This window comes from Oncorhynchus keta, unplaced genomic scaffold (genome assembly GCF_023373465.1).
Source record: "Oncorhynchus keta strain PuntledgeMale-10-30-2019 unplaced genomic scaffold, Oket_V2 Un_contig_5916_pilon_pilon, whole genome shotgun sequence".
Taxonomy (NCBI): Eukaryota; Metazoa; Chordata; class Actinopteri; order Salmoniformes; family Salmonidae; genus Oncorhynchus; species Oncorhynchus keta.
Window position 1 is genome coordinate 458,796 of NW_026288583.1, and position 23,593 is coordinate 482,388.

The 23,593-nt window shown below is 44.2% G+C and overlaps 1 protein-coding gene across 1 annotated transcript in view; it reads right to left on the reverse strand.

Moving 5' to 3' along the window:
- LOC118362221 (EMILIN-1-like) overlaps window positions 1-23,593 on the reverse strand; it is an 85,307-nt gene that overhangs the window by 18,010 nt on the left and 43,704 nt on the right. The window contains exons 2-3 of the mRNA XM_052510624.1: window positions 2,193-2,315; window positions 11-228 (exon numbers count right to left, since the gene is read on the reverse strand). Of these exons, the coding sequence (XP_052366584.1) occupies window positions 11-228; window positions 2,193-2,315 (341 nt within the window). The remainder of the gene's footprint in view (window positions 1-10; window positions 229-2,192; window positions 2,316-23,593) is intronic.

The following is a 23,593-nucleotide window of genomic DNA, read 5'->3' on the forward strand; positions in this document are numbered from 1 at the left end:
ATCCACCCACCGTCTCCCCCATTCTGTCCTCCGTGACCTGTGCCGGTTCCAGTCTGTCCCGGTCGGGAGGGTTTCGGCCGGGGTCTGGCTGTAGCAATCTGGGTCCCAGAACCTCCGCTCGGCCCCTCGCTACATTCGTCCCCAGTGTAACCATGGCAACACTTCCACTCCATGTCCGTCACCATCTTGTAGGCCACCTTGTACCGCGGCTTCATATATGTTCGATACCTGTTGAGAATCAACGACAACAATGACAACAATGGTGAAGTGGTTCGCAATGAGGTTGTCTCACCTATCTAAATTGAATGCAAAAAATTTGGGTCACACTAGACAGGAGTGTCTGCTAAACGCTTATGTAACTGATGCTATGCAATCATAAATGGTCGCATGTGGTAATTTTTAACTTATTGTCCATCTGCCTTTTGCCCCATAACACCAGTAGTCGTTGGCAGAACATAACATTACACATTAACTGAAGAGCCTTGGACATTGTTTTATTTTACTACTTCACTCATTTTGTTTGTACAATATCCGTAATTTCCCTTACAAGTTGAGTAAGGGAAATTACCATTGAGTTTCAATGGGCCTGTCTGCAATTCTGAACTCTTGAAACTGCTCTCAGTCAAAGGCCTCAGTTTGTAGAATGTTTATGTGTCATTCCAAACTCAGTCATTACAGGCCACAAAGCCAGAGGCCAGGCATTTTCTGCCTAATTACATTTTCTATTTAATTTGGGGTTTTAATTTTGTTCCCGGGCTTGGAGGCATGAACACAAAGCTTAAACAGCAGACGCTGGTTTCTGCCCTGACAGGCACTTTGAGGTAACTTTAAACCCCGGTATTCACCGGATACCAACGTTGATTAAATCATTTACAGGGAAACTATTCAGACCTTAACATGTTTGTAATTATTCCACCAGCTCCTTTCCACATAGTATCAGAAATGCCTGTCACTCTGAAAGACTTAAGCATGGTAGGTATGCGCAGCATTCTCCTTTTACCCAATTATGTAATCTGGAAAAAGTAACACGAATTTCAGGATTGGGGAAACAGATTGCACTGCATTTGATAGCACACATTTGTGATAACTGCCAAAACATACTTAATTACTGTATGAACAAACTTAATACCCACGTCAAGTGGCCCAATATTTACATGAACCTAATTCAAACTCAAGCTGACCACCACCCTTAGTTTTCGTTGGTCAGATAACCGTAGTTCATAGGAGACCCCTCCCCTCTCTGATGGATGAGAATACTCCACTGTATGCAAATTCCTGAATTAACTCCTCAGGCTGTAGCAAATGCACTGTATGTTGCAATGGAGAGTAGAAGCCAAACTCCAAAATTAGATCCTAAAGCATTGTCAAACAATTAGAAAAGATAAACAAACACACATGCACACACACGCTCCACACACATGCGCTCGACACACACACACACTGATTTCTAAATTTTGCTTGGACCACGTTCAGAAGAAACTGCTTTTTATTTTCCTCTTTAAACTGATAAGGAAATAAATGTTTCATAATTAATCCCCCTGTGCGCGAAAAGGCATATATTGTTTCCTTTCCTGTATATGTTCTGTATGGTTCAGGCTCATACACAGTCATCTGTTACCCAGCTGTGAGGGAGCGTCAGAGAGAGAGACAGAGGCTCTGGCAGTAGTGGGCCTTCAATCAACAGGACTCAGCTTGTACAGCCACGGCATTGTCCATCACACAAATGTCAATTACAGTATGACAGCTCTTTCCCTACCACTGCCATGCTTAGAATCATTCAAGAGAATGATAGAGAAAGACAAGAGAGAAGGGAGATGAAGAGAAAAAGAAAGAGAGGGATGCTGTATAGTATGGGCTTCAGATTAGTCAAAGAGTTCCTGATTTACCAGAAATATTGGTTAAGTTTTGCGAGTCGTCACGTCTGTCTTTCCATTCTGTTCATTCCATAAGCAGCGTGTGTGAGTGTGTGTTGGCAGACATTAGGGGCATTAGGTCCAAAAGGTCCTTCTTACACAATTCCCCTCAGCCTTGGCATTCTTTCATCACAATATCCCCTGTCTGTCTACAGTAGATGGGCAAAGACTGATTCATGCAGTGGGTATCTGGGTATACATGTTTAAATGAAATGTGTATGAGTAAGTATACGGCACCAGGTGGTAGTGCGTGTGTTTGTGTGTTAGGAGCATACTCACGTCACCATGCGAGAGCACTGTGTGCCCCAAGAGCAGGGGTGGTAGTCAGGCTTAACGTAGGTCTCCACTCCATCCTCCACCACACAGGTCACTGTCTTTGTCACCACATACGCACACCAGTTTCTACAGGGCGAGAGAAGGAGGAGTTTAGTTTGAGATTGATTCATGCACATACTGTACGCACATAGGCTTAGAGATCAGAGACTGCATACAAATCAAGGGAATACACTAAGTATTCAAAGCTGAGATGAGAAATTAGTGAAAGAGAGGGAGTGTACAGTTTAATCATGTATAAGTTAGGTACCGGTAAGTGATTCATTGCTGGGAATAGTCCAGTATCTCCAGTATGAGTAACTATCATGGTCTTGTCATGCATAGGAACAAAAATATATGGTGAGGCAAATACAGTAGTGCACATTTGACTACGATCTCAAGTATTGGTTCCTCTAACAACAAATCAGGACTCCAACAGAGAGCTTGCCTCTTCTGTCTTAACTAACATGCAGTAGGTGCTTAGTAGAATTACAGCTATGTACAGTAAAAATTGCACTAGATTTGACCAGTTTCCATAGGAAATAGAGTGCCATTTGGGACTCAACCAGAGGGAGACAGCACTGAGCTGACTGCAGAGAGAGTGGCAGTAAGATTTAGGGCAGCTGGTCTGTCACTTTTTCCATAGCAGCCCCAGGGCCACTGTTGATTTAGGGCTGGTCTTTTCTGCAGCCGCTATGGCCTGGTAAAAGACTAGGTTCTGCAGAGAAAGGAGCTGTGTAGCCAGTGTGTAGTCACTGTGCTGTAGTTGGGGTCCGCTGCAGAGAAAACCAACTCTCTCTGTGGTCACAGCAGCTGGACTCTGGACGCTCAGTCACATTAATCTGGCAGAGTTTAACACAGATAGAACACTGCATGGGATGTAAACACTGGGATAGAACAGTAGACTTGCAGGCATTAAAAAGTTGTGCTCTGCTATTGGTTGTACATCATGATGCTTTATCATGTCCTAGTGCTAGTTGGTTACAAAAACCTGTACCACTGTACTGTAGAAGAATGGTACAGAGCACTGAGACCGACCACTGGCAGAGAACTGTAGGAATAAACTAGGAACTGTTCCGAACAAAACACAAATGCTCAGGCATTCAATGATGGTACTGGGCCACTTCTAACCATTCCATTTCTTAATGTGGGACGGATAGACCAAACAGCAGGTTGGCGTTTATTGTAATGAGTTTTCCTGGAGGCAGAGCTGAGCAATTTCCCCTTAGCTGCAAAGTCAAAATGAGCTATATTGTTAAAATTGATGAAATGTCCTTTTTGGTCTTAATCTAAGGTTATGGTTAGACATTAGGGTTAGCATTGTGGTTAAGGTTAGGGTTAAGTTTAAATCAGATTTTATGACTTCGTGGCTGTGCCAGCTAGTGACCCCTCTGCAGAGCTGCCTCCAGAACTAGATTCATGACAAAAAATGCTAACCTGCGACCAGTGTGACACTAGAACACCAGACCAAATTCAGACCATTAACTCCCTCCTGGAAAAACAGGTTTGGTTTTAGTCTGCCAGGCAAGATCAACAAACAGACCACATTGTGGGGGAGAGGAGAGGAAAGGGGGAGGAGATGATCAGCTGTCTGACTGTCACTGGCCTGACACAGTGATCCTCCATCAGACTATTGGCTGTGGTCTGTCTGCCACTGAGGCTTTACATTCTGGATTCATCATCATTGCATCACTTTTCAAACGCTTGGATTTAAGACACATGGGAAAGACACAGTATCATGCAATACATTTCTTAGCATACCAAACTAACCAGGCCAGGCATTTGTATTACTCATATTCTCAAGCTTGAGCTTACTACTTCTAGTGCCAGTGAGAAGCCCTGTTTCTCCCCACATCTGACATCTGTCCTGTGTTTGAGCAGATAAGCCAGTGTGCAGCTTTATAGGGACAAACACAGAGGGTTCTAACTAGCCTAACCATCCGGCATGGCTCTTGATTGAGATTTATTCGAGCAGCTACATTCCTCCATGATGCGCTTTTGGCACTGGGACAAAGTCTTTGGTGTGTCTATGTTGCAACCCTCATTTGGAAATGATAACACATGGCAATAATGTAATCTCTTCCCAAAACCGTCCCTTCCTCTCTTTCTCTTTTTCTCCCCTGCTTCTCTTTCTCAGTATGACATGCTCTCACTCCCCAGATAGCAAAAAATATCCTCCCACTTGCTGTTTGCTGCCTTTCTTACACCCAAGGCTATAAATTCCTACCGCCAGGGGGCGAATGGACTTTGCCGTTCAAGATGTGATTTCCATCTCTGGCGGGTAGCCCCTACTCAGAGGACTGCTAGAAACCCTTGGCAGGCCACTTTTGCGTCTCTAGCATTTTGCCTCCACTCAGAGGACAGCTATCAAGCCAAGGTAAGCCATCTAGCCATGAGCTAATTTGAAAGACAATAGCAAGGAATTTTTCTCGTCTCAAATTGGGCCTGACACCTTCCAGCTAACCACAGCCGAGGCTGCAAGCTGTTTTTGTTGTTTCTATAAATACCTTACATTTGTTGTGATTTGAATTTTATTAGATTTGCCAATTTAAAAACACAATACAGCCACAGATGTGGGCATAATGCATTTACAATAATTGAGGATGAAACACAAAAGTGATACACCTAATAATTGACAGTTTAAGTAGATAAATTATTATGATATGATTATGATAATTATTAAGTGTACAATATTACGTATTGAATCCTTCAAAAAGACAACTTTTACATTACCTTGCAGTTTACCTATAAAATGGGTTGATGGTGAAGTAGACTCTGTATTCATATCACAAAATATATAAATAAGCTCTCCGCAATGAATTTCAATAGAAAAATAGACAAGATCCTGCAACCATGGAGAGGTAAATACCTGTCTATTTATGGGAAAATTGCCCTGATTAACTCCTTAGTTATATCTCAGTTTACTCACTTACTTATGGCGCTGCCTACTCCTGATGATTCGTTTTTCAAATGATATGAGAAAAAAAATATTTTGCTCTATCTGGGATGCTATACCAGACTAAATAAAACGTGCCTATCTATATAATGAATATGAATTGGGTGGGTTGAGATAATTAAATATAAAAGCACTAAATCTCTCTCTAAAAGGTTCACTCATTCAAAAGTTTTATTTGAACCCTAAATGGTTCTCAAGTAGATTACTAAGAAAAGCTCATCCATTGTTTAAAAATGACCTCTTTGCCTTTGTGCTGATTGCCATGTCTCATTTTTGATTAATTGCAAATGATACTTTTTTCAAAATATCTTTCTTTTTTAAACAAGCATTGCAGAGCTGACTACAATTTCAATTTCATCCCCCTGAAAATATAGAACAAATATTACAACAAATATTATGGCTGAACTCAATGGTTGATAAAATACCTGTATTTTTTAAAATATGTTTGATAAGGGTATTTTGTTCTTAAATGATATTGTAAATTGGAATGGTTGAGTTATGTCCTTCGTGGAGTTATCAGAATTGTACGGAAAGGTCTGATCAATCCAAGAGTACAACCAACTGATTACAACATTACGCCAAAAATGGAGGAGGCGGGTGTCAGCGGGAGGAGGTAGGGAACTGGTCTGTCTGCCCAATATAAAGGATCAAAACTGTCAAAGGAATGAAAATATCATAAATAGGAAAGCACACCAGTTTCATTTGAGGACCAGGACTTTGACAACTGTGCCATATAGATTGAAAACTAGTTGGGAAGAGATGTTTGATGTACTGATTCCATGGTACAGGGTGTATGAGTTGATATATAAAACAAAGCAAGATTCAAGACTTCGTGCTTTTAGGCTAAAAGTATAAAACAGAATTCTTGCCACCAACAAAATGTTGAATATTTGGGGCATAAAATCATTGAAGCTCTGCGGATTTTATTGTGACGATACAAAATCAATAGACCATTTATTTTGGTATTGCCCTCAGGTAGCCTGTTTCTGGTCTCAGGTTCAGGAATGGCTAAAAGTGCATAGCATTGATCTAAAATTGACCCAAGAAATAGTCCTGTTCTGGAGAGACTGGGTCAGTCAATTACTAATACTCTTAGTAAAAGTATTCATCTTAAACTCGCAATCTGTGGATTCTATTCGATTAGATAGATTGAAATTGTATGTTAAACATCACAGCATAGTTGAAAGATATGTGTTGCGTAGAAATCTGAAGTGGGTGGCCAGCAGAGATAGATGGGATGGGCTGAGGGAAGCTGAGGGTTGGGATGGGGAATTGGAGAAAAGTGGGAGTGGAGTTGCTGTGTGAGTGATAGAATGATGGTCAAAGATAAAAGTCCCCAAAAAAGTCCAAATATAACATAAGAAAAAGTACATTTGAATGACACTAAGTGGCAGTGTTTTTACAACTAATGCCGGTTTGCCTGAGGCTGATGCCGTGCAGGTGTTTGTACACATGCATATATACACACTCTCATTTAAATAAACGCATAAAAGAACACACACATGTAATAGTGCCAGACATGCACACAAACATATACAAATTGCATTGCTGTTATGATTTTAGTTGTCCTTGATGTGCTTTGTTTTAAATGTATTATTGTTTTTTTTTGTTTGCATTGTTGTTTGCTGTTTTCTTCCGTCTTTTCCTTTTTTCTCTTTAGTTCTCTCGGTTGTTGGTGCATTGGGGGATTCTTGGGGGTGGGGAATGGAATTGATTGTATTTTTTATTTTTCTTCCTGTGGGGGGACTGTGGGAGGGGTCTCAAATAGTTGAGGGACAGCTATTGGGGAACTGTGGAGAATCTTGGAGGGTTCGGGTTCACGTTTTTTGGCCTGGTGGTAGATCGGTCAACATGCCCTTGAGCAGGGCAATGACCCTGGATGCTTCTGTGTGTCACCTTGAATGGGAGTCTGTTGGAGGACTGGTATGATGTAGTTATTGAGAGGCTTCACTGCAAGTATATTGTATGTTTCGAATATTCAATAAATAAAAAAGGAAAAAAAAGAACACCTGCTCTTTCCATTACATAGACTGACCATGTGAATACAGGTAAAAGCTATGATCCATTATTGATGTCACATGTTAAATTAACTTCAATCGGTGGAGATGAAGGGGAGGGGAAAGGTTAAAGAAGGATTTTTAAGCCTTGCGACAATTGAGACTTAGGGCAAGACAAAATACTGAAGTGCCTTTGAACGGCGTATGGTGGTAGGTGCCAGGCGCACCAGTTTGTGTCAAGAACGGTAACGCTGCTGGGTTTATCACGCTCAACAGTTTCACGTATTTTTCTAGAATGGTCCACCACCCAACTGCGGGAAGCATTTGAGTCAACATGTGCCAGTATTCCTGTGGAACACGTTCAATACCTTGTAGAGTCTGTGCCCCGGCGAATTGAGACTGTTCTGAGGGCAAAAGTGGGTGCAACTCAATATTAGGAAGGTGTTCCTAATGTTGGATGTACTCAGTGTAGATAGATGGAGCACCAATAGAAAGAGTAAGACACTACAACGGGACAACGGTGCCAAGTTTGGGCCCAATCATGAAGGTAGCTAAGAACATAGCTGTTACCAACTTGAATGTAAATACTTCTGTTGCCAGCAGGTACCGACCCTACCGTTAAAATGTTTACACTGAGCTGCACTGGGGTCGGAACGCAACCACGGTTACAATTAAGACACTGTGGCGCCGACAAGAGACATGCGTCGGAAAACGTACACACTACCGTTCAAAAATGTGGGGTCACTTAGAAATGTCATTCTTTTTTGTCAATTAAAATAACATAACATTGATCAGAAATACAGTTCAGAAATTGTTAATGTTGTAAATGACTATTGTAGCTGAGAGTGACTGATTTTTAAATTGGAATATCTACATAGGAGTACAGAGGCCAATTATCAGCAACCATCACTCCTGTGTTCCAATGTCATGTTGTATTAGCTAATCCAAGTTAATCATTTTAAAAGGCTAATTGATCATTAGAAAACCCTTTTGCAATTATGTTAACACAGCTGAAAACAGTTGTTCTGATTAAAGAAGCAATACAACTTATTTTAGACTAGTTGAATATCTGGAGCATCAGCATTTGTGGGGTCGATTACAGGCCCAAAATGGCCAGAAACAAATAACTTTCTTCTGAAACTCGTCAGTCTATTCCACCGGGAGGCCCCGGTGCAAAACTGAGCAAGAGGACAAGTACATTAGTGTCTAGTTTGAGAAACAGATGCCTCACGAGTCCTCAACTGGCAGCTTCATGAAATAGTATCTGCAAAACACCAGTCTCAACGTCAACAGTGAAGAGGCAACTCCAGGATGCTGGCCTTCTAGGCAGATTTCCTCTGTCCACTGTCTGTGTTCTTTTGCCCATCTTAATCTTTTCTTTTTATTGACCAGTCTGAAATATGGCTTTTTTTTGCAACTCTGCCTGGAGGAGTCGCCTCTTCTCTGTTGACGTTGAGACTGGTGTTTTGCAGGTACTATTTAATGAAGCTGGCAGTTGAGGACTTGTGAGGCGTCTGTTTCTCATGTCGAACATATCTGGAGAGACTTGAAAATAGCTGTGCAGCAACGCTCCCCATCCAACCTGACAGAGCTTGAGAGGATCTGCAGAGAAGAATGGGAGAAACTCCCCGAATACAGGTGTGCCAAGCTTGTAGTCTTCTCATACCCAAGAAGACTCGAGGCTGTAATCGCTGACAAAGGTGCTTCAACAAAGTTGAAGAGTAAAGGGTCTAAATACCTGTTTTTGCTTTGTCATTATGGGGTATTGTCTGTAGATTAATGAGTAAAAAAAAACAATTTACTCAATTTTAGAATAAGGCTGTAACGTAACAAAATGTGGAAAAAGTCAAGGGGTCTGAATACTTTCCGAATGCACTATGTAATGGGGAATTGATATACCCTAACAATCAAACAATTCACACAATTAAGTTTGGAAACAATGAATGTGCAGAAATTGGCTGGAGAGAGCTCAGTCTGGAGAGAGAAGTGCATTGTGCATCTGGGCACATGGTCAATCCGACATCTACATTGGCCATGCAGCATTTACGATGATACAGCCTCTGCAGAAGTCAGGGCATTCATATTTCTTACACTTCGCAGAGCAGTGCAGAGCTTTTGTCAAGGAAGTGAGTTTGTGTTTTCTACAGGATGTACCACCCCCACCTACCATCAATTAATCATGTCAATGCGGAGCAACACAGAGCCCTCCGCATTGTTACAAAATTTGGGAGGCGCATGGCGATGCAGTACAGATCTCGATTTGGCCTCTGGAGACACTGTAATTGCGTCACACCCTCCATATGGAGCCTCTGACCACATTTTTCAGATGAAGCATGAATTGGCTTTTAGTCTAGGCCTCCGCAATGGATTAGTTCACTGAGATGGGCGCAAATATATACATACATATATACAGTGGGGCAAAAAAGTATTTAGCCAGCCACCAATTGTGCATGTTCTCCCACTTAAAAAGATGAGAGAGGCCTGTAATTTTCATCATAGGTACACTTCAACTATGACAGACAAAATGAGAAGAAAAAATCCAGAAAATCACATTGCAGGATTTTTAATGATTTTATTTGCAAATTATGGTGGAAAATAAGTATTTGGTCAATAACAAAAGTTTATCTCAATACTTTGTTATATACCCTTTGTTGGCAATGACAAAGGTCAAATGTTTTCTGTAAGTCTTCACAAGGTTTTCACACACTGTTGCTGGTATTTTGGCCCATTCCTCCATGCAGATCTCCTCAAGAGCTGTGATGTCTGGCTAGGCCACTCCAGGACCTTGAAATGCTTTTTACTAAGCCACTCCTTCGTTGCCCGGGCGGTGTGTTTGGGATCTTTGTCATAATGAAAGACCCAGCCACGTTTCATCTTCAATGCCCTTGCTGATGAAAGGAGGTTTTCACTCAAAATCTGATGATACATCACCCAATTGATTATTTCTTTTACACGGATCAGTCGTCCTGGTCCCTTTGCAGAAAAACAGCCCCAAAGCATGATGTTTCCACCCCCATGCTTCACAGTAGGTATGGTGTTCTTTGGATGCAACTCAGCATTCTTTGTCCTCCAAGTACGACGAGTTGAGTTTTTACCAAAAAGTTTTGGTTTCATCTGACCATATTACATTCTCCCAATCTTCTTCTGGATCATCCAAATGCTCTCTAGCAAACTTCTGACTGGCTGGGATATGTACTGGCTTAAGCAGGGGGACACGTCTGGCACTGCAGGATTTGAGTCCATGGCGGCGTAGTGTGTTACTGATGGTAGGCTTTGTTACTTTGGTACCAGCTCTCTGCAGGTCATTCACTAGGTCCCCCCATGTGGTTCTGGGATTTTTGCTCACCGTTCTTGTGATCATTTTGACCCCACGGGGTGAGATCTTGCGTGGAGCCCCAGATCGAGGGAGATTATCAGTGGTCTTGTATGTCTTTCTTAATGATTGCTCCCACAGTTGATTTCTTCAAACCAAGCTGCTTACCTATTGCAGATTCTGTTTTCCCAGCCTGGTGCAGGTCTCCAATTTTGTTTCTGGTGTCCTTTGACAGCTCTTTGGTCTTGGCCATAGTGGAGTTTGGAGTGTAACTGTTTGAGGTTGTGGACAGTTGTCTTTTATACTGATAACAAGTTCAAACAGGTGCCATTAATACAGGTAACGAGTGGAGGACAGAGGAGCCTCTTAAAGACGAAGTTACAGGTCTGTGAGAGACAGAAATCTTGCTTGTTTGTATGTGACCAAATACTCATTTTCCACCATAATTTGCAAATAAATTAATTAAAAATCCTACAATGTGATTTTCTGGATTTTTTTTTCTCATTTTGTCTGTCAAAGTTGAAGTGAACCTATGATGAAAATTACAGACCTCTCCCATCTTTTTAAGTGGGAGAACTTGCACAATTGGTGGCTGACTAAGTACTTTTTTGCCCCACTGTACATACATAAGGTTTGAAGGTAAGACCCAGGTGCAGACAGTGTCGACGTAACAAAAGTTTATTAAATCGAACAAGTGCAGGCAAAGGTATGGCAAAGGTATAGGACAGCAGACAGGCTCATTGTCAGTTCAGACAGAGGTCGGTAATCCAGAGTAGTGGGGCAAAGGTACAGGACGGCAGGCAGGCTCAGAGCAGGGGATAAGGCCTGTTTCAATGACTTGTTTTTTGTGAAGACCATTCTTCACAGTAAGTTTTGATATTATTAAATGTGTTTCTTTTAAGTTATTTTTAAAAACTTGTTGTGTGAGACATTGTGCAATTGAACTGTAACTCAATGTACTTTCTTTGTGTATAGGAACCATTTGGAATAACCCTGCAACCCGAGAGGCCACTGAGGCAGTCCAGATTCAGGTCACCCTTTATCTGAAAGGGTTCTTCGATTGTGATGGTGGCGCACAGGGGAGAAGGATCCTCTGCAATGAGGGTTAACATGAAGTCTCAGACCACCTATCTCAAAGCCAGCCCTACCCCCAAGCCACAAGACTGATCTAGAAGCTGAACCCTGGGATAACTACTGCACCCTACCACAGACATACCATTTATTCACATTCGGTACACACTTAAATCACTTTAGTCTACCGGAACAGTGCAATAGTTATGTCACCTAAGTGCATTATGTAGAAATACAGTACTTTCATTATAATTCCAAGTGCACTGTAGCTATTCCATACTATATGAATATACACTATACGTCTTTAAAGATACACTAAACAAAAATATAAACGCAACATGTAAAGTGTTGGTCCCATGTTTCATAAGTTGAAATAAAATATGGCAGAAATTGTCCGTAAGCATAAAAAGCGTACAAATTTTGTTACATCCCTGTAAGTGAGCATTTCTCTTTTGCCAAGATAATCCATCCATCTATCCATCCATCCATCCATCCATCCATCCATCCATCCATCCATCCATCCATCCACCTGACAGTTGTGGCATAGTTACAGGGAAGACATCCTTCTCCCTCATGTGGTACCCTTCCTGCAGGCTCGTTCTGTGCGTGATTTCCTGCAAGACAGGAATGTCAGTTTTCAGCGAAGAGCCCGTATCTCAATCTCATTGAGCACGTCTGGGACCTGTTGGGTGAGGGCTAGGGACCCAGAAATGTCCGGGAACTTGCAGGTGCCTTGGTGGAAGAGTGGGGTAACATCTCACAGAAAGAATGCACTGCAGTACTTATTGCAGCTGGTGGCTACACCAGATACTGACTGTTATTTTGATTTTGATCCTCCCCCCTTTGTTCAGGGACACATTATTCCATTTCTGTTAGTCACATGTCTGTGGAACGTGTTCAGTTTATGTCTCAGTTGTTGAATCTAGTTATGTTCATACAAATATTTACACATGTTAAGTTTGCTGAAAATAAATGCAGTTGAAAGTGAGAGAACGTTTCTTTTTTTCTTTTTTGAGTTTATCTATAAATATATAAAAAATAAATGGCAAAAGGGAGTGGGCACACCACTGGCTTGTCGTTGAGACCAACTGGCATTTGTAGTGTCGTCGGTTGGGAGAAGGGCGATTGGGCTGTGTGAGGAAAATGGCATGTGAACGGCAGGAGCACGGCTGCTACTTGACAAAGTGGCCTATTGCGGGTGCCCTGTGAATGAGGCAATGGGCAAAAAAGCTGTCACATAGCACTCAACCTCTCTGGAGGGAGACCGGCCTCTCCTTGTGCTCATTGCTAACTGGGTCAGACCACTAAATTGTGTGCTGTTTGGCAGTGTGCTGACTCAGTGTCACAACAACCACATGAAAAAATACTACAATTTCTGTAAGGGATAATCAACGAGGGGCTATGCGGAGAGTACCTAACCTTCCACGGAGTTGTATCATTTTCCAGAGAACGCATAGAGCCCTGAGTTGATTATCCTTTTTATACCATGGCTATATGCTACTTAATAGTTTTGCTGCAAGAAACGTGTTCATTTGCAGGTAGAAATGTGTTCAACATTCATTGAAGTAGCAAGCAAGTTTACTAGATAGCTACAGTAGTTGCCTTGGTATCCACTTGCTAGTTTAGCTAAACAAACCAAAGTAGTCCTAGCTTGCTTTAATGAAAATCGATTTCAACAATGCCAATAATATTTTCAATTCGACTTGTGCTTTCAAAAGCAGAACACTTAAGAATGAACTGTAGCCATTGAATTCTACTGTGCTGATTTACCATGCATTATAGGGAGTCATGCTCTAGAATGCCCTTAAAGCCAATCAGAATTAAGAATTCTAAAATGACATTGCATAATTATGCAATTAGGCCGAGGTGGTGTGGCATAAGGACAATATACCACGGTTAATGGCTGTTCTTATGCACGATGCAAAGCAGCCATATACCACATACCCCAGAGGTGTCCTATTGCTATTATAAACTGGTTACCAACGTAATTAGAGCAATAAATATTTTGTCATACACATGGTATACGGTTTGATATACCACAGCTGTCAGCCAATCAGCATTCACTGCTCGATTCACCCAGTTTATAATATACACTGAGTATATGTAGCAGACATGAGTCGGTCATGGTTATGTGGTGAAGTAACCCTGCCTGCGAACTTCAAAACCAGTGTTTGCCCTCAACCAAAAAGTGAACATTCGAAATGTCTAAGATGTTGTTTGCTCCCATAGGAAACATGTTACATATACCAAACACTAGGAACACCTTCCTAATATTGAGTTGCACCCCCACTTTCGCCCAGAACTGCCTTAACTCGTCAGGGCATACAACAGGTATCATCAAATAGATTCAGCCACAGGCCTTTTTTTTGGGGAGCGGATGGTCGGGGGGGGGGCAGAACATAATTACAAATAATTTGTAGATGACAAATTGACCTCAATAAGTCCAAACAGATAAAGTATGTTTGACTAAAACATAATAATATTAAACCTTGCTTACATTTGTATACGATCACATTTCTCTCTATTATGGGTGGGAATACTTGGAACCATTCCTTAAACAAAATCACTTGGAGCTGATTTCCTGGTGTTTTTAGTCTTTTATGTCCTTTAAAAAAAATAATTAAACATGTTTTTGCTCTGAAAAATTGGGGGGCCAAATGAAACCAGCCAAATTCGAGCCGCGGGTGTAACGGCTCTCTTCTATCTCCTCCTCTGACGAAGAGGTAGAACAAGGATCGGACCAAAATGCAGCATGATGATGATTCATGATATTTTAATGAAGGAAAACCTATACATACAGAAACTACAAAAATAATGAAATGAAATAATGAAAACCAAAACAGCCCTATCTGGTGCAAACACAAAAACAGGAACAATCACCCATGAAACACTCACAGAATATGGCTGCCTAAATATGGTTCCCAATCAGAGACAACGATAATCACCTGACTCTGATTGAGAAGCGCCTCAGGCAGCCATAGACTACGTAGACACCCCACAAAACCCCTAAGACAAAAACACACCACAATAACCCATGTCACACCCTGGCCTGACCAAATAAATAAAGAAAACACAAAATACTAAGACCAAGGTGTGACAGTGGGACACCAGTTGGATAACCCTGTTCTACAAGGTGTCAAATTGTAGTTCGTAACATATCATCCTGACCACAGAAAGCTGTTTATTCTCTATGTTGGTTGGGGCGTGATAGTGTCTAGAGTGAGTCATCTAGGTGAATTGTATTTCTATGGTGGCCTGATATGGTTCCCAATCAGAGGCAGCTGTTTATTGTTGTCTATGATTGGGGATCATATTTAGGTAGCCATTTTCCCCATTGTGTTTGTGGGATCTTGTCTGCCTGTGTGCACACCAGTAGTGACCTGTTTCGGTTGTGCTTTATTGTTTTTGTTTGGTGAGTTTCGATTTATTATAATATATGGAACTCTATGTGCGCTGCGCCTTGGTCTAATCATTACGATGAGCGTGACACATACGAAATAGATGGATATCCACAAATGAATACATACCATACCAAATGTAACATATCTTACTAATTTCAGTGTCCTGGATTTTCCTTTATTTATGTTACGTCAACCCCTGAGTCTAGGTTGATCAACTAACTACAGTAGTGTAAAAATACTTTAAAGTAGTACTTAAGTCGTTTTTTTTGTGGTACCTGTACTTTATTATTTATATTATAAAAGTACTTGTTAGATTTTGAATGCTTAGCAGGACAGGAAAATGGTCCAATTCGTGCACCATCCCTACTGCCTAAATTATGTCTGAGTGTTGGAGTGTCCCCCTGGCTATCGATAATAAAATAAAAAAATTAAATGTGCCATCTGGTTTGCTTAATATAAGGAATTAGAAATGATTTCAATGTTTTACTTTTGATAATTAAGTATACTTTAAACCAAATACTGTTAGACTTTTACTCAAGTAGTATTTTACTTGGTGACTTTCACTTACTTGAGTCATTTTCTATTTAGGTATCTTTACTTTTACTCAAGTATGACAATTGGTTCCTTTTTACACCACTGACTAACTACTAATCTTCTAGTCTAAGCCTAAAGGTTGGTTTTTGGGCCAGGCTTAGAGCTGTGTGGTCTGCTACAGTATGTGTGGTCTGCAGTTGCAGCCAGCCATGTTATATGGTCCAGGTCTGTTTTCAAACCCCCCACATTTCCTATCTTTATGACCCAGAATCACTTCCACAGAGGCACTGTGCCCCTGTGCCCCAGCTTACAGCCTCAAGGCCAGGGCGTTGGCCTTACATCAGCAACGACCGTTGACCTATTTCCTCTGTCCCACAGCTGCAGACCATGCAAGGGAGTCCCATGACAAAGCCATGTCACGTTCCTACAACACACACACACGCAAACACAGATGGTCCCAGAGTACACCCCAATTAACTGAGAGGATGTTTCTCATTAATCATAAAGGGTTTGGCTACATGTTTACTGTTTTGACATCCTCAAAACAGTCTCTCTCTGTCCAATACATGACACGAGGTCTCCATCCGCTTCCACCATAACCTTTCCCAGTAACTGCCTGCATCCCCCTCCCTTGGCATTCTCCCATACAGTATGACTAGAGATGGGAGAAAACCCATGTTGCTGTCGCCCTAAGATGATGATGATGTGAGGGGCCTCCACCCCAATCAGTTAATCCAGCAGACATTGTAAACAGGCACCTCACCCAGACCCTATTGGTTTACGTCACCAACATTCACCACCATGCAGTCTCAGCCTCCCAGGGGATCAGGACCTCATCAATCTAAGTGCATCCTGTGAAGTCTGAACATAAAGTATAACCACACGGCCCACCCTCCTGGGCCCAATTGGGAGTAGTGTGTTTGTTTGTATATGTGTGCGTTTGGTTTTACTATCTTTGTAGGGTATAGAAGTACTCATAGTAAAACAAGGAACATTTTGACAAATGGGGACATTTTGCCAGTTCCCACAATAAAAAATGCTATTTTAGGCTTAGGGGTTAGGTTTAGGGTTAGTGTGTTAGGTTTTACTATCTTTGTAGGGTATAGAAGTACTCATAGTAAAACAAGGAACATTTTGACAAGTGGGGACATTTTGCTAGTTCCCAAAAGAAAAAAAAGCTATTTTAGGCTTAGGGGTTAGGTTTAGGGTTACAATTAAGGGATACATTTAGGATACATTTAGGTAAATTCACACATTACGGAGATGTAAGGTACAGAGCATGTGTTGCAATGTCGATTTTTGTCACAAAAAAACTTGTTTTTTTCTACTTGGAATTTTTATTTTTTTACTCAGCAACTCAGTTAAGAACAAATTCTTATTTTCAATGACGGCCTAGGAACAGTGGGCTAACTGCCTGTTCAGGGACATACCTTGTCAGCTCAGGGATTTGAACTTGCAACCTTTCGGTTACGAATCCAAAGCTCTAACCACTAGGCTACCCTGCCGCCCCAATTTTAACATTCCTTGGGAAGACTCATTCCTCCCGACCCCTCCTGTCTCAGCCTCTAGTATTTATGATGCAATAGTTTGTGTCGGGGGGCTAGGGTCAGTCTGTTATATCTGGAGTATTTTTCCTGTCTTATTCAGTGTCTAAGTATGCTCTCTCTAATTCTCTCTTTCTTTTTCTCTATCTTTCTTTCTTTCTCTCTCCCAGAGGACCTGAGCCCTAGGACCATGCCCCGTGTCCACCTGGTTGTGCTGCTGACCCAGTTTCAACTGTTCTGCCTGCGGCTATGGAACCCTGACCTGTACACTGGACATGCTACCTGTCCCAGACCTGCTGTTTTCAACTCTCTAGAGACAGCAGGAGTGGTAGAGATACTCTGAATGATCGGCTATGAAAAGCCAACTGACATTTACTTCTGAGGTGCTGACCTGTTGCACCCACTTACAACCACTGTGATTATTATTTGACCCTGCTGATCATCTATGAACATTTTAACATCTTGGCCATGATCTATTATAATCTCCACCCGGCACAGCCAGAATAGGACTGGCCACCCCTCAGAGTCTGGTTCCTCTCTAGGTTTCATCTTAGGTTCCTGCTTCTATACCTGCATTGCTTGCTGTTTGGGGTTTCTGGGTTTCTGTATAGCACTTTGTGACATCAGCTGATGTAAGAAGGGCTTTATAAATACATTTGATTGATTGATTGACTTGAGGGGCAGTATTGGGTGAGTGTTGCAACGGATGTTGCATATCTACATCACATATTTTCCGATATCACTTCTGGTATAAACACAGAAGAGATAGACGTGCTGCTACTTCGCTGCTATTGCAATTCTACTTGCTATTCTACTTGCAAGCGTCCTTTTTTGTGCTTTTATTTCAATATTTGCTCCATGTAATTATGTCTCTGTCATGTTTTGAGGAGCGTCTGTGCAAGGAGGTGAAACGATTCGGTAACCTCTACAATCCTTAGATGCAGTTGTATTCGAACACAAAAGATGGAGGGAGACATCACAACATTTCAACACTGATACCGATGTCCAAAGAAAAATAGAGAACGATCAGGTTTGTTCACAATCTGAAAAAAGTAAAGAAGATGAAGAGTGGGGCTGCTGCCGATTGTCTGACAACTGGGTTGGCTTCGCGTTAACGTGGAACATCGTCAGTCTCATGACTTCCGCTGAAGTCGGTCCCTCTCCTTGTTTTGGGTGGCGTTCGGTGGTCGACGTCACCGGCCTTCTAGCCATCGCCGATCCACTTTTAGTTTTCCATTTGTTTTGTCTTTGTTTTACACACCTGGTTTTAATCCCCCAATTATATGTTAATTATTTAACCCTTTGTTCCCCCATAAGTGATTGTTTGTATGTATACGGCCTGTTATTGTGGGCTAGTTTATTGTGTTGTATGTTTGAATTCTTGAGTAAAGTAATTTCATTACTCATATCTGCTGTCCTGCGCCTGACTTCCAAACCAGCTACACACAGACTGCTTACAGAATCACTGACCCGAAGAAGGGTGTCAGCAGGAGCAGATGCCCTACCGGTTGCAGTGGATGAGCGCGTTCAGCAGCACGCAACCATGTTGCAACGTCTGGGCACCGCCATGGATCGCGTGCTGCAGACGATGGATCATATGGAGATAGGAGTTTTTCCAGCACCTCCACCAGCCCCACTACAGCAGGTCCCACTGTCCACCCCTCCTTCACCCGGTCCCAGCGGGATTTGACTCGCGCTCCCGAGGGAGTATGATGGGATGGCTGCTGGATGCCAGGAGTTTCTACTACAGCTGGAGTTCTACCTGGCGACTGTCCACCCTGCCCTTGTCTCCTGCCTCTCAGGCAAAGCCCTGGAGTGGGCCAACGCCATATGGTGTGAAGGAGACATGGTGTTGGACCATTACGCAGAGTTCACCCTGAACGTCTGTTCCACCTGAGGCAGGGGACGAGGAGCGAGCATGATTTCGCCTTGGACTCCCGGACCCTGGCCACCAGTGCGGGATGGAACGACAGGGCCCTGATCGATCACTGCCGATGCAGTCTGAGCAAGTATGTCTGTCGGGAGTTGGCCTGCCGAGACACCACCCTCACATTGAACCAGCTGGTGGACCATTCCCTGCACCATCTGTGGCTGCAGAGGGCACACTGCTGGTCGGTGCTGAGGGGGTTCCACAGGGAGTCGAGGCAGCAGGCAGGGCACAATCGTGTCACCCCAGGTGAGTCGGCACCAGGCTCACCCAGAGCCCCCTGTTGCTCACATGTATGTGTTTATTTCATTTCCTGAGTTTTCTCCGCATTCCCAGCATAAGGCGCTAGTAGATTCAGGCGCAGCTGGGAATTATATTGACCGTTCATTTGCCCATAGTTTAGGGATCACCCTTGTTCCTGTGGATATGCCCTTCCCTGTGCACACCCTAGATAGTCGACCATTAGGGTCAGGGTTGATTAGGGAGGCCACCGCTCCACTAGACATGGTTACACAGGAGGGTCACAAGGAGAGAATCAGCCCCTTCCTTATTCATTCTCCTGCATTTCCCGTGGTGCTGGGCCTACCCTGGTTGGCCTGTCATTAAACCCACTATTTCGTGGCAACGGAGGGCTCTCAAGGGGTGGTCACGAGAGTGCTCAGGGAGGTGTGTGGGGTTTCCATCGGTGCGACTACGGTGGAAAGTCCAGACCAGGTCTCCACCGTGCGCATCCCCTCAGAAAATGCCGATTTGGCTCTCGCCTTCTGTAAGAAGAGGGCGACTACCTCATCGATGGGGGGATTGTGTGATAAATCTCCTGGTAGACGCAGCACTTCTCAGGAGTCACGTGTATCCTCTGTCACAGGAGGAGATGGTGGCTATGGAAACATATGTCTTCGAATCCCTGGGGCAGGGATACATTCGGCCCTCCACTTCACTTGCCTCCTCAAGTTCCTTTTTTTGTGAAGAAGAAGGATGGGGGTCTGCGCCAGTGTATTGACTATCGAGGTATCAATCAGATCACTGTGAGGTACAGAAATCCGCTGCCTCTCATTGCCAGTGCAATCGAGTCAATACACGCGACACGCTTCTTCACAAAATTGGATCTCAGGAGAGCTTACAACCTGGTGCGTATCCAGTAAGGGGACGAGTGGAAGACAGCATTTAGTACCACCTCAGGGCATTATGAGTACCTCGTCATGCCATACGGGTTGATGAATGCTCCATCAGTCTTCCAGGTCTTTGTTGATGAGATTTTCCGGGCAGGGTGTAGTGTTGGCAATCAACGACATTCTGATATACTCCGCTACACGCGGCGAGCATGTGTCCCTGATGTGCAGGGTACTTGGTCGACTGTTGGAGCATGACCTGTTTGTCAAGGCTGAAAAATGTCTGTTCTTCCAACAGTCCGTCTCCTTCCTAGGGCACCGCATTTCCACGTCAGGGGTGGAGATGGAGAGTGATCGCATTTCAGCCGTGTGTAATTGGCCGACTCCCACCACAGTAAAGGAAGTGCAGCACCAACTACTACCGGAGGTTTATCCGGGGTTTTGGTCAGGTAGCAGCTCCCATTACCTCACTGTTGAAGGGGGGACCGGTGCAGCTGCAGTGGTCGGCTGAGGCGGACAGGGCTTTTGGTCACCTGAAGGCTCTGTTTACCTCGGCTCCCGTGCTGGCTCATCCGGATCCCTCTTTGAAGTTCATAGTGGAGGTGGACGCGTCTGAGGCCGCGATAGGAGCCATGCTCTCTCAGCGCTCGGGCATGCCACTGAATTTACGCCCCTGTGCTTTTTGTTTTCGAAGAAGCTCAGCCCGACGGAGCGAAACTATGATGTGGGGGACGAGGGGCTGTTGTCAAGGCACTGAAGGTGTGGAGACATTGGCTTGAGGGGGCTAAACACCCTTTTCTCATCTGGACTGATGTCACGCCCTGGTCTTAGTATTTTGTGTTTTCTTTATTATTTTGGTCAGGCCAGGTTGTGACATGGGTTTATTTATGTGGTGTGTTTTGTCTTGGTGTTTTAGTAGGTATTGGGATTGTGGCTTAGTAGGGTTATCTAGAAACGCTATGGTTGCCTGAGGTGGTTCTCAATCAGAGGCAGGTGATTATCGTTGTCTCTGATTGGGAACCATATTTAGGCAGCCATATTCTTTGATTGTTTGGTGGGTGATTGTTCCTGTCTCTGTGTTTGTTTGCACCAGCATAGGCTGTTAGGTTTTCGTGTTACGTTTGTTGTTTTTGTATTGTTAGTTTTTTCTTCGTCATTAAACATGTATCAAGAATTACCATGCTGCATTTTGGTCTGACTCTCCTTCACCACAAGAAAACCGTAACAACTGACCACCGCAATCTGGAGTACATCTGGGCGGCGAGGTAACTGAACCCTCGCCAGGCAAGGTGGGCCATGTTCTTTACCCAGGTTCCCAGAACACTAAGGCAGGCGCACTGTCCCGGATGTAAGGCACAGAGGAGCGGACCATGGATCACACTCCCATAGTTCCGGCCTCTTGCCTGGTGGCACCGGTGGTGTGGGAGCTGGACGCGGACATCGAGCGGGTGTTACACACAGAGCCCACTTCCCCCCCGTGTCCAGCTGTCCGCGACCGGTTGATCTATTGGGCCCACATGTCACACTCCTCTGGTCATCCTGGCATTGGGCGAACGGTGCATTGCCTTAGTGGGAAGTACTGGTGGTCCACCTTGGCCAAGGATGTGAGGGTTTATGTTTCCTCCTGCTCGGTGTGCGCCCAGTGCAAGGCTCCCAGGCACCTGCCCAGAGGGAAGTTACAACCCCGACCCGTTCCACAACGGCCATGGTCGCACCTGTCGGTGGACTTCCTGACAGATCTTCCTCCCTCACAGGGCAACACCACGATCCTGGTCATTGTGGATCAGTTTTCTAAGTCCTGCCATCTCCTCCTTTGCCTGGTCTCCCTACGGCCCTACAGACTGCAGAGGCCCTGTTCACTCACGTCTTCCGGCACTACGGGGTGCCTGAGGATATAGTCTCTGATCGGGGTCCCCAGTTCACGTCCAGGGTCTGGAGAGCGTTCATGGAACGTCTGGGGGTCTTGGTCAACCTCACCTCAGGTTTTCACCCAGATTGTAACAGGCAGGTGGAGAGAGTAAACCAGGATGTGGGTAGGTTTCTGCGGTCATATTGCCAGGACCGGCCGGGGGAGTGGGCGGCGTTCATCCCCTGGGCAGAGATGGCCCAAAACTCACTCCGCCACTCCTCCACTAACCCCTCTCCCTTCCAATGCGTGTTGGGGTATCAGCCGGTTCCGGCACCTTGGCATCAGAGCCAGATGGAAGCTCCTGCGGTGTACGAATGGTTTAAGCACTCGGAGGAGACCTGGGACGCCGCCCATGTGCTCCTGCAATGGGCTGTTATGCGGCAGAAGGCGAGCGCCGACCGTCACCGCAGTGAGGCCCCGGTGTTCGCACCAGGGGACCGGGTCTGGCTTTCGACCTGCCCCTCCACCTGCCCTGCTGGAAGCTGGGTCCAAGGTATGTGGGGCCATTCAAAGTCCTGAGGAGACTGAACGAGGTATGCTACAGGTTACAGCTTCCCCTAGATTACCGTATTAATCCCTCGTTCCATGTGTCTCTCCTCAGGCCGGTGGTGGCTGGTCCACTCCAGGAATCTGAGGTGTGGGAGGTTCCTCCACCCCCTCTGGACATCGAGGGGGACCCGGCGTATGCTGTTCGAGCCATCCTGGACTAGAGGTGTCGGGCGAGGGGCCTTCAGTACCTTGTGGAGTGGAATGGGTACGGTCTGGAGGAGAGATGCTGGGTGCCGGTGGAGGATGTCCTGGACCCTTCATTGCTGCAGGACTTCCACCGTCTCCACCCGGATCGCCATGCGCCTCATCCTCCGGGTCATCCCCGAGGTCAGTGTCGGCACGCTACTGTCACGACTTCCGCCGAAGTTGGTCCCTCTCCTCATTTGGGCGGCGTTCGGCGGTCGACGTCACCGGCCTTCTAGCCAATCCACTTGTCATTTTCCATTTTTTTTGTCTTTGTTTTACACTCCTGGTTTCAATCCCCCAATTACTTGTTCATTATTTAACCCTCTGATCCCCCATGGGTTTTTGTGAGTGATTGTTTGTATGTATACGGTCTGTTACTGTGGGCTAGTTTATTGTGTTGTATATATTTTGAATTCTTGAGTAAAGTACGTTCATTACTCATATCTGCTGTCCTGCGCCTGACATAAAGATGTAAAACTGTATTTTTTTGTGAAGAATCAACAACAAGTGGGACACAATCATGAAGTGGAACGACATTTATTGGATATTTCAAACTTTTTTAACAAATCAAAACTGAAAAATTGGGCGTGCAAAATTATTCAGCCCCTTTACTTTCAGTGCAGCAAACTCTCTCCAGAAGTTCAGTGAGGATCTCTGAATGATCCAATGTTGACCTAAATGACTAACGATGATAAATACAATCCACCTGTGTCTAATCAAGTCTCCTTATAAATGCACCTGCACTGTGATAGTCTCAGAGGTCCGTTAAAAGCACAGAGAGCATCATGAAGAACAGGGAACACACAAGGCAGGTCCGAGATACTGTTGTGAAGAAGTTTAAAGGCGGATTTGGATACAAAAAGATTTCCCAA